General features: G+C 41.7%; 1 protein-coding gene across 3 annotated transcripts in view; it reads right to left on the bottom strand.

The window, feature by feature from the left end:
* The window catches only part of LOC118398618 (metal transporter CNNM4), a 31163-nt gene extending 26518 nt beyond the window's left edge, over positions 1-4645 (bottom strand). For all 3 annotated transcript variants that reach the window (XR_008075135.1, XM_052474483.1, XM_052474482.1), the window contains exons 1-3: positions 4174-4645; positions 3968-4070; positions 2842-3840 (exon numbers count right to left, since the gene is read on the bottom strand). Coding sequence is in view for 2 of the 3 variants with exons in the window: in XM_052474483.1 (XP_052330443.1) it covers positions 2842-3840; positions 3968-4070; positions 4174-4545 (1474 nt within the window). In the remaining variant the exon portion in view is untranslated. The remainder of the gene's footprint in view (positions 1-2841; positions 3841-3967; positions 4071-4173) is intronic.
* Between the last annotated feature and the right edge of the window lie 7496 nt (positions 4646-12141).

Here is a 12141-nt window from a genome sequence, read left to right as displayed (position 1 = left end):
ACAGCTGCAGAGAGGGGAGGAGATGAAGAGAGAAGGAAAGGAGGGGAAGAGGTAAAGGTTGGAACTGCATTTTTTATGGTGCCACAGCCAGGTTACCAATAGCTCACACACACACACACACACACACACACACACACACACACACACACACACACACACACACACACACACACACACACACACACACACACACACACACACACACACACACACACACACACACACACACACACACACACACACACACACACACACACACACACACACTTCTGCCTCTCCCCAGTGATGGCCTGCTGACATGAGGATTAGAAGTGAAGGTCGGAATCAGCAGGGTTCTCTCATTACTCTCATCCTCTCCCCCTCACATGGATATGTAACTTAACATTTGATAGTCAGTTAGCTCCTATAAAATGTCATGATTCTGCAGGACCAACTGCTTTGAATGGTTCTATTGTTCAATCAAAACGTGTGTCTGTTTTTTGAGGGGTATGAGAAACATAACAATATACAGTAACTAACAATATATATGAACTATATATGCTCTCCTCAGACATTCCTACCGACCAAAGGACATCCCTGTCAGTGAACTGATTCTCTGGCAACCACAGCATGAATCCACCCGAAGGGGCAACCCAGATATCATGTATGTGGACCAGTTTAAATGTGACACCGGACTGAGGGAGGAGGAGGAGACTGTGTCTGCGATGGAAGCCCAACCTTTCCTTCTGGCGCCTCTAGACAACCAGATGATGTTGAATGTGAGTTGAAAATGTGAATGTTACTTTTAATCACACCACAAAACAAATGTTGATTGAATAAGGCCCTCTGATCCAACTCATTTCCCCAAGTCATCCTTCTCATCATTAAACCCTTCATTCTGAATAAATCAGATTACCATCTCTGAGCCATCATGGACAAACCAACCCTGACAATCTGAATAGCATCTGAGTGAAGCCCTAGTCCTGTTACATAATCTCTCATCCTAGTGGACACTGCCGTCTCTGTCCCAAAGCCTCCAGTTTGATTCCTGCCAACAGTCAGAGCACATCAAATCTATTCTACTTCTGTGTATTATGCAACACACACGAGAAACATTATGTCTGTTCATTTCACCCACTCAAAAATACACTTTTACTTTTGTATAGCTCCAAACGAAGTACTGAGTGTGCACCCACACAAACACAGTTTTGTATTGCTATTCTTGTGGGGACCAAATAATTTATTCCCATCCAAAATCCTATTTTCCCTAACCTTTTTTTATTTACCTTTATTTAACTAGGCTAGTCAGTTAAGAAAAAATTCTTATTTTCAATGACGGCCTAGGAACAGTGGGTTAACTGCCTTGTTCGGGGGCAGAACGACAGATATTCACCTTGTCAGCTCGGGGATTCAATCTTGCGACCTTTCAGGTTACTAGTCCAATGCTCTAACCACTAGGCTACATGCCGCTACCTGCCGCCAACCTTAACCCCAAACCCCTGACCCTAAAACTATACCTAACCCTAAACCCTAAACCTAACCATAACCCTAATTGTAACCCTAACCCTTACACCTAAGCCAGAAATAGCATTTTTCCTCGAGGGGACCGGCAAAATGTCCCCACTTGTCTGAATTTTCCTTTTTTGCTATCATTGTGAGGATAGTACTCACAAGGATAGTTAAACAAAAAGACACACACACCTACCTAGCCTCCTGGCTGACGGCTGAATGATTTATACTCTGGTTGTCATGGGAATCAGAAAAGCCTCCAGCTCCCTTTGACATTCTTACATGGATGGTAACACAAAGGACCGTTTACTGTCAATTTGTCACTTCTCTTCAAACTGCAGCACTTCAGTCCTGTTCTACTGTGGGATGTACCGCTTCACTGGGCTCTTTCAACTCAATGCCATTCTATGGATTCCTGAGACGGGTGATAAACACAGGTTATCCAAAGCAATTACCATAAGGACAACAGGACATTTGTATCATAATCATTGGCATAATCATTGTATAATCCAGAACCAAATCAGCTAAAGCAATCACAAGACTATAATTAGCATAATCTGTAAAACATATAGATAACCTTGCTACTCTCTCTAAGCTGTCCCAGTTCATTCCCGGGTAGCTTCAAGGAAGTTGTTGGTTTTATGGATTATAGATACGGCTTAAAACTCTTCCCTGACATACAGTAGCCCAGCGTTTCCCAAACTTGGGCCTGGGGACCCCAACGGGTGCACATTTTGTTTTTTGCCCTAACACTACACAGCTGATTCAAATAATCAACTCATCATCAACCTCTGATTATTTGAATCAGCTGTGCTAGGGCAAAAAAACTAAATGTGCTCCCCTTGGGGTCCCCAGGACTGAGTTTAGAAAACCTTGCAGTAGCCTATACCAATTACCTCCACTCGAACCTGCTGAGCCCTTATCATCTTATATGACGGACTCTTCAAAGCGTCACTGGACTTAAATACATCCTGGATCCTCTGCTTTTCAGGAAGAGGGAAATGGTGTGATGGAATGTGTATGGGTTAACTTGAACACTCTCATGGCACTTAGCTACAGTATACACAACTTCTTGTCAAACGAGCACAGCACCTGCTGAACAATATATTTGTTTTATCATAGATCATGTGCAACATGGTAGAGGTTCCTGAAATGCAGTAATCATGTGATTTGAACTTGTGAGCTCATTGGTTCATGTGCTCTGATGGTTGCAGGTATATCTCTGGAGAATGCACCTCCAGCTGTTTCCAAAAATGGTGGTGCATTTCCTATAATATTTAACTCTTTATATGTTACCTGATTCTGCATATGTTTTTTTTCATCTCTACAACAGTGTATACCTAACTCTATTACCTCTCTTGAACTCCTCCAGCATCACATCCAGTTTGGTATCGCTGAACACACAGTGCATGGGGTGTTTGTAGAACTGGGTGATGGTCTTCAGCGGGGTGCAGTCATCCGGGTCCACGAACGCCAGGTCTTTGACGAACAGGATATCAACAATGTTGGACCTGTCGTTCTCATAGACCGGGATCCGGGTGAACCCGCTCTGCATGACGTCAGACATCGTACAGAAGTCTAGAACAGCATCCGAGGAGAGCATGTAACAGTCCGCCAGCGGAGTGTGAACAACTTCTACGTTCTTGGTGCGCAACTCCAGAGCGCCCTGGATGATGTTGAGTTCTTCTTTGACCAGATCGTGGTAGGGGTCTGTGACGCGCAGCATGGCAACCAGTTTCTCTCTGGTGTAGAAGTTACTGATCTCCTGGTGGAGCATGATGTCTAGGAGTTTGGAGACGGGGTATGAGATGGGGAAGGAGACCAGCATTAGAAGCCGGGTGGCCCAGATGGTTTTGGAGGCGATGGCGAGGCTGTGTCTGGACGCCACAGAGTGAGGCAGGATCTCTCCTATAAAGAATATACCGAAAGTGCAGGTAGCAAGGGAGGTGGGAGTCATCCCTATAATCTGGCACATCCACACTACAAAACAGGTGTTGGTCAGCACATTGCCCAGCACCACAGTACACAGGATGTAGTTGCCATGTTTACGCACAGATTCGATCTTGTGCGCATATTTTTGTTCCTTCTCGGTGCCGCTGTTTTGGAGGACCCGGAGCTCAATGGGATCCAGGGCGAGCATGCTGATGTTCAGTCCACTACAGAGCGCAGAGAGCCCCAGTAGCATCACCGACACCCCTAACTGGAGCCACACGTCCGCTTGCGGGGGTCGCTCCACCACGGCTAGCCAGAAGTCTCTGGTGGTGAAATGTTCCCACTTCACCCCATCAAACGCGCAAATGGAGTAGTATTTTATCCGCTCATCTTTGCGCAGGTCTTTGGCGAGCAGCTCCACTATGGAATCAGAATCAAATAACACAAAGGTCCTCATCAGACAAAATAAAAACGCACAATAACACAATACACTTTTTTAAACATTCGACAATTCAACAACGATAAAAACATGTAACTACAAACGAACCTAGAACGGAGTTGTGGCTGGATGCAGACCTGAAGGAACCCAGGAGTTCGATGTCAGAACTCCGCGCATGCTCGTCCACGCACGGGTTCCATTTGGAATGGACCTAAAGACAAATTAAAATTTTAACACGATATATACGCAATTGAATTAAACATATGTCATATATAGCGTTATGGGTAAATGGTCAATACACTAAATAAACTGACCATGTTATTCCCCTCTCCTCTCTCTCGCTCTCCTCCTGGCTCCTCTATGAAGGCGATCCATGGTGCGGCAGCTGCACCCTCTGGTCTCCCGCTCCCAGAGCGGTTCTGGGCTCTCTGTGTAACCGGGGATGCTGCGTAGTAAACCCGCAGCATGAACCGCGTCCCCTCGGTCGCCTGGAGCAGCCCGTCTTGCACAGACAGTTCACCGGCTTTAGTGTTCTCTGGGCGTACACCAAGCAATCCCTTCGCCGGAGCTGGGAGAAAGAATATGATGATGAGAAGGATAGAGAAGTTAAACAACAGCAGGCTGCAGGAATGAAGTGCGGTGCGGTGTGTTGAGGATGAAGCTGCTGCAGCATCAGCAGCCATCATGCTGAATGAGCTGCAGAGGGAGGTCGGCGATGGTCACGTGGTTAGGGTTTTTACGCTGGCTCTTGGAATCGGCATTGCATCTGGAGAGCCACATTTGGAGCAGAGAGAAGAGAGAAGAGAGAGGGGGCCGAGAGAGAGAACGGGCATGTGTGCAGCACAATGACGTAATGTCATGTTGAGTGCCACTACAGTCTAAAAATAGCAGGCAGGATATGCCCTATCATCAGCCACTTCCCTGTGTGGTGTGTGTGTGTGTGTGTGTGTGTGTGTGTGTGTGTGTGTGTGTGTGTGTGTGTGTGTGTGTGTGTGTGTGTGTGTGTGTGTGTGTGTGTGTGTGTGTGTGTGTGTGTGTGTGTGTGTGTGTGTGTGTGTGTGTGTTCATTTTGTAGGCCTCTCTCTCAAGCTATTTTTTCACAATCAGCATCATCATAATCATCCTCATCATTGTCACCGTCATAATTATCGTCATAATCTTTGAAAACAGCAGCATCGTCATCATCACATTGGGTTAAACTGCAGTCGATTTTTCTAGAACGTGTTATACAGTATTCCACCAGATGGCAGTGCTGACTCCCCTTTCCCATTTCAGCACCAGCTCTGGAATCAAGTTTTACTAGAGCCTCTTCAACTCAACAAGTTGTTCGTTTACCCTGAGTAATTTGATTTAATTTCACATAATATGGTCATTAAACGGATTTAATTAGCACAGTAATAACAGCAGGGTTGTATTTTAAAGCCAATAATATGTTATTACTACGAGTCAATGTTTTGGGCCTGAGTCAGCAATGATTTATAATTTGCAAATTATTTATAATTAATAGCCTAACAATTATTATTTCTAAATTATTTTGAATTTTCAATCGCATTTAGGCATACGAACAATTAGCCTACAAACGACAACGTCTTACTTGTAGCGTCTAATTCAATTTAAAATATCATGTTTTTACATTTTGGAATCGGAGCCTACATGTTAGTGTAAACCATAACACGAGAAATGTAAACAGATAAGACAGTTTAGCAAAGCACACCATTACATTGGTTTAATAATCAGATAAATAAAAAGGACACGATAATACACAGCGACTTGGCTGCTCCTTTGTCTAGTGGTAGGCTGACTTCTCTGCCTCTGCAACTTTCACACGTCATCAATATTTGGAAGAGCGATCGTGAACCCTACCTCGTAAAACCGTGACCCTTTCATCGCCTGTTCAAGACAGTTACAATCCTGGTAGTGGTGTGTCAATAAATGGCCTTATCCACCCTCCTTCGTCCACGCTGTCTCTCTCTACACCTATGCTCCAAATCACATGTATGTGCCTGTCAAGGCAAAGTTAAAAATAAAAAATAAATGATTTTGGAAGTATAATCGAAGTCAGATCCCACGACACAGACGTGAATTCAATGTATATTCCACGTTGGTTCAACGTAATTTCGTTGATTTAAATAGAAAATAACAAACCATATAGCCACAAAACTGAAAATAAATCATGTTATTGTAGGGTATGTGACTAAATGATATAGGCCTAGTATTATTGATATTTTAAATCATGTTCAACTGATAAAGCTCAATACATTTCAACAAAATATGTTTCCAATGTAATGCATTTGCCCTTGGCTGTTATTGCTTCACTAACGAAATTGCTGTTACATTTTCGACCCTGTTGATTTGTTTCATTTTCCAATAGGCTACCATAGAGGCCTGTTTTATTGCGTTATATAGTTCAGGGGTCTCGTGTGAAAACATGGGACAAAGATAGAATGTGTTTTTGAAAAAAAGAGAGTTTAAATCTGATTATTATCGTTATAATCCTGAGAGGTTAAAAGCTAACTAACCTGTAGGTTATGCAAATCTGGACATATTTATATCAAATATAGAGAGAGACATGTATTTAAACCAGATGTAGGCCTATCTTTAAACACTATGCCATACAGGCTATATCTACCACCCCGTTATATAAAGCCATGTAACCACACCTAAAGGAATAATAGGAAAAAGCTTTTGCTTTGTTTAGCTCCGGAGATAAGATGTGTTCGTTAGTCTGCCTTCGAGGTAGGCCTATCTGTTGCACGTTTCTCTTTTTTCCCCAAGTAAATTACTATTTTTTCGTTTATATTACAAAATGATTTGTCTATTAGGTCATGTTTTTTTTGTTATTATAATTGTCATTATTATTAGTCTATTATAGTACTATTATGGTTGTGTTCAGTTTGTCTTGATTTTTCAGAGTTGATACAATAGGTCTACCTTTTTCTTCGATAAACGGGGTCGAAAAGTTATAGTATAATATTTAACATGTATTTATTATTTTGTCAAAAACTTCCGAAAGTAGTTATTCAGTCAACGATACCCACACACACTTTCGATAGCTTATGCCCCTGGCAAAAATAGCTTAATTAACACGATAAAATGTGACATGAGAAAACATTCGACATTACGGAATGTGTTGAAAGAAGCAAACGAGTGTTGGCTAGCCTACATTATTTTCCAAGTCGGAAGGAATTTGAAAAGTCGGTTAATTTTCTTTGCAATGATTGGAAATACGATAAAGTCAAGCTCAACTCGAGAAATGCAAGCCAATCTGTACTATTTTGGTGGCGGGTTCCCTAATTTCACTCACAGAGTGCACATGGACAACATTCACGCACAAACATCTTCTACGAATGTTCTATCCTATGAACACAACTGTAATGTTATTGAATTGTGATAATGTGCTAACCTATTTGTTTTCAACACCAATTGTTTGATTTTACAATTTAGTAATTTAGCAGACGCTATTATCCATAGCGAATTCCATCAGCAAATAGGGTTGTGCCTAGCTCAAATGCACATCGACAGATTTTTCACCAATTCGGCTCGGGCATTCGAACCAGCGAACTTTCAGTTACTGGCCCAATGCTCTTAATAACCGCTAGGCTACCTAGTGTAGCCTATAACACAGTTGTAGTTATCTAATGTAAAGTATTTATATTATATTTCATTTAGTTGGAATTCCTGGAAATCTCACAGACTGTAGCTTTACTCTTCCATCTATCTGAGTATCGAGTATCAGAACAATGTTTTGTAAAACTAAATGCATTCACAGTCTCCATATCGTTCAAAGAGTGGGCACTAAATTACTGTCATTTTTCTCTTAATGTTCTATTTAACATTTTGGTAACATTTCATAGGGAAAATCTAACCTTTATGGAAATCACATGCTATGTATTCCCATCAATCCCAAACACTTCACACAATATGTCTTTGACATCTCAAAACTGACATCAAAAGACTCCAAATGACGTGTACAGTATATCTGCCATAGACACGCAGTAAAAGACCGTAACTTGATGAGGGATGTTGGTCCGTTGCCACAGGACTGCTACAGCCGCAGCGGGACATATCAAAGACTCATCTCTTCTCCTGGCGGAGTGAGGGGTCAACCGAAGATCCCACTGTGATATGGAGAGAGTTATATAGGAGTTAGAGAAGGTTGGAGAGATTAATATATAGAGAGGTATGAGGTTGGAGAGGGTGAAAAGGAGTCAGAGGTTTGCTCCCCGCTATTAGACGTGAATATTAGGAATAGATAGACAGTGTTCTGCCTTAGGACCATGAGGGGTGCGTGTCTGATTCTTCCTCACATAGCAATGGACAGTTGATAAAGCTTTCTCATGAGAGATGAATAACAATAACTGGCTCGTTTATTTGCAATGTCCTGTCAGCCGCAGGCTGTGTCAGGCATGTCCTGTCCATGTTTGCGTCTTCATATTTCCTTTGTTCCTTTCAGCCAGGCCTCACGCACTTTCCAGAATTAATATCGAGCTTTCCAAAAGTTGTTTGAATGGTTTAACGTTGGAGCGTAAAACATGAAGTTGGTTGCAGCGGTCACTAATTCAAATAGATAATAGAACCTCTAAACATTTTCAAACGTGTATTGATTTTGACTGTAACAGGAGGGATTACACAAATGTTTTGGGATATCTTCCCAATCCCAGTGCATCATGCACTTTCTGCACGGTAGATCAAGGGGAGTATATTGTCAGCGACCTCAGACGACCAGAGTTATCAAACAGTAAGGCGGTGTGCTCATGAGGCTGAGACGGGCCACGCGGAGGTGAGGTGAAGTTGTTGGGATAACCGCCATAACAACGACCCATCCCGTCGGTCAATGCCTTTCTCTACTTGCAAGTGGGACCACGCTGTGTGTAGGCCCTCTGATCAAAGAACATCTGGAGAGAGACTTTAAATAAAGCTTTTATAGGTATGTTAAATATGATGGCTTTAGAGTTCTAAATTAGTTTTGAACATGTTTTTGGAAGCGCACCAAGCAGGCTATACGACTGAGCTAGGCTATGATTGGCAAAGTTGGCAAAGTTCGATGCAGTCACTGGTTAAACTGTAGAAAACATATTAGCACAGATCACACTGTGAGAAAACATTAGCCTTGTGATGGCATGTGTTCTTAAATAGCCTAGTTAAATTGGCTACTTGTGCGTAAAATATATTTTACCGCATAGCCTAACTAGCTATTTATTCTCCCTTTCTTGTAGGCATACTTATCTAGGACCGTACACCAAGAAATGCCCTGTTCGATAACAGCGTCTAAAAACCGTTCCATTCAAAAGTATAGAAAGAACACCAATAGGCCTACTCTGATATTTCATTTATTTACGTTGACGTTTACTTGTTTTACTAGGACTAAACATTTTCGTTTTATGCAGGCTTACTTAAAATATGAATGTAGCTTAGTTAGGAATGTGCGTTTTTTGTCTTCTTTGATGGATTGTATTGGGGTTCTTAGTTCCCCAACGAACGAAATATACATTTGTTTAAACATGCATAATTATGTCTTTATGAAAACCATCTTGACACTGTAGAGATGCATCCAACTTTCATGTATAAGAGATTTGTGTTTCACAGATAATTAGCAAATATAAAACGTTCAGCTTTTTCGATGACCCTGCAATTGTAATCTAAGCAACACAAATCCGAGATACCAAATTCGAGTAGTTCCTTAGCCTAAATATTTCTAGTAGTTCTAGTTTTGAATACACGGTTTTCACAACGCTTGTTTATAATCATTCCATTGGTTAACATGATTTGTTTGTATTGTTTTGTTCGAGAGGGAAAAATACACGACAGTTTCATACACAATTCATTGCATCAGACAAATTGCTTTTCAGATTTACATGAAAATGTATGTTTTGTGGCAATCACCAGCGTGCGTAATTCTTTTTACGTTGTGCATTGGAGACAACTCGCTAAGTGCGTATATTCTATATCTTATATAAGATATTATATATCTTAATACCTTTTGAGTCATGTGTCTATGTAAAAGTATAGCCTCTTGTTTTTCTAAAGGTTCCCTTTCCTAATTTTACAAGTCATAAAAGCAAGAAAAGTCGGACTTGTTGAGCTCTGCAATGCGGACTTGTCCTAACATACTGATAAATAGATCGCCCTGATCATTGTTTTCTCTCCTACACCTCAGGGAATAAGTATGAACCCTCATACCTCAGAGAAGAACCACCACTGAGTCCTGAAGAGGGGCGGTGCTGCCCCCTCTCCTCCCCCAGGCTCCTGGCCCTCTTTAGCGGGGAGGCTGGCCCGGGGCGTGCGCTCCCCTCTCCAGCTCCCAAAAACACGGAGGGGCGGGGGGAGACGGACAGACAGAAAGGAGCAGATATCTTCGCTCAAATGAATAGGAAGAGTGCATTCAGACTATATGGTATTCCTATAGCTTCTCTCACGTTCCCTCAAACAACAAAGCACGGTCTTGTTTTTAGGCGCAGTGTTCCATCTGTGGTGCCAAGCCAGGAAGATGCCCAATCCAGCGACATGCCCCTTCCCAGGCTCCCGGCTGTGGCTGGTATCCGTTGCTCTGATGGTGCAGTCGGTGATCTCCTCTTCTTCGACCTACCAGAGACCTGCACCCGGCGGCGGGGGGAAGAGAGCGGGGTTCATGGAGAGGACGCTGATTCTGCTGGACGTCAACACCCGCAGTCCGGTTCAAGTTCTAAACGACAACTTCCTCTCTTTACAGTTGGATCCGTCGATTATAAAGGACGGGTGGCTGGACTTCCTGAGGTAGATTACTTTCCCACTCTGTCTGCTTTATCGATTTCATAGTCGTCGTTATTCTAATGTTTGGATCAAATGCATTGCTTTTGGTTTATAGGTCTCTGTTGAGCATGATCGGATTTAGTTATCTAGACGAATGGTTCTTTGACAATATTATGATATCGGGAATCATTAAACCATGTCATAAAGTCGGTTTATGCCGATTTGTGCATCGCCTTTGTTTAGGTGACATTAGATATGGGGTAAACAAGCCCGTATGGAAATATGGAGTGTCCTAAAGATTGGAGTGTAGGTCTAACTTCATAATTACGTCGTCGAGCTTTACCAATTGGTGTGCATACTAGTAGCCTATTTTCTAGTTTCAGTTGAGACACCTTTTGACACATGCTGCGTCATTCTCGTGTGGCATGCATGCATCAGTTTACACAGTATGGAGCCTAATTCAGAAACAGCTCTTTAGCATAGCGATGTTAATAATATGTCTACATATATAATGCCACTGTCTTAGTCGTATCAATGTTTCTGTGTTCTACACAATGCTAATATGAAATGAAGAGAGAGGGGAACGAGAATGACAGGGAAAGAGGTGATATGAGCTCATCATATATAGTTAATGTTGCATGTTGGGTATGGAAGGGAATAGTTTACATTTGGTAGAAGTATGCCTACATGGCGCACACGAGGCTCTTTGAAGAATTTCCGTAAACAGAGGTTTCTTATTTCCAGTGAAACATCCACTGTTATTGTTTGGGAGGAGAGAAAGGGGGTCGTGGCATTTTACAAGTTCTATAGAGTATCAGGGTTTACTACTCGATATCGACATGTTTGTAATAATGAAAAACAGTCGGAATGGCTACTCAAATATTATTGGAGCCACAGCATGTATCGCCCTGGAAGTAAACAATTTCAGCTTCCAATCAGCTTCGGCTATTGTGCAAAGTTCCCAGATGTAACTTTTACCAGTCAGTGGAGAACTTTGTGGTCAGGATTTTAGCAAAAATGTAATTCTGGGTTAACTAGATGAAAAGTGTTATTCCCACATGAACGCGTTCAATCATATGGATCTATATCAATTCAGTTGTTGCTGTATATTCCTCCTTCAGCAAGTAAATGTTGTCTGCATCAATTTTGTGATAATAACAATAATAATAATAATGATACTAATCATCACAATAATATAATAATATACCTAATGTTCATAATATTCATAATAACAATAACACAATAACATGTGATCAAACAATGATCCCTTTAACAATATTGTTTTGCTTTACTTTGGTTCATACTTTTCACTAACTTCCTAAATGTAGGTAGGCTATTCACTCACAATTTCAATGCTAATTTTCTGAAATGTTTTTACAATATTTATTTTCTTAAACTGTACTGGTCAAGTTCATATAAACCGTTATTTGAATAAACATTTCAACCATGCCTACTGTAAACGTTGCTGATCGTCAGATCTGATAACCCAGCGTTCAAGCACACTAAGGCTATACTATAGGATAAATTCGTTTTTGTGGTAGGTCGCTGGATTT

Source organism: Oncorhynchus keta, chromosome 2, assembly GCF_023373465.1.
Source record: "Oncorhynchus keta strain PuntledgeMale-10-30-2019 chromosome 2, Oket_V2, whole genome shotgun sequence".
NCBI classification, from domain to species: Eukaryota; Metazoa; Chordata; class Actinopteri; order Salmoniformes; family Salmonidae; genus Oncorhynchus; species Oncorhynchus keta.
The sequence above is the reverse complement of the archived record's forward strand: the minus strand, read 5'-3'. Positions and strand labels throughout refer to the sequence as shown.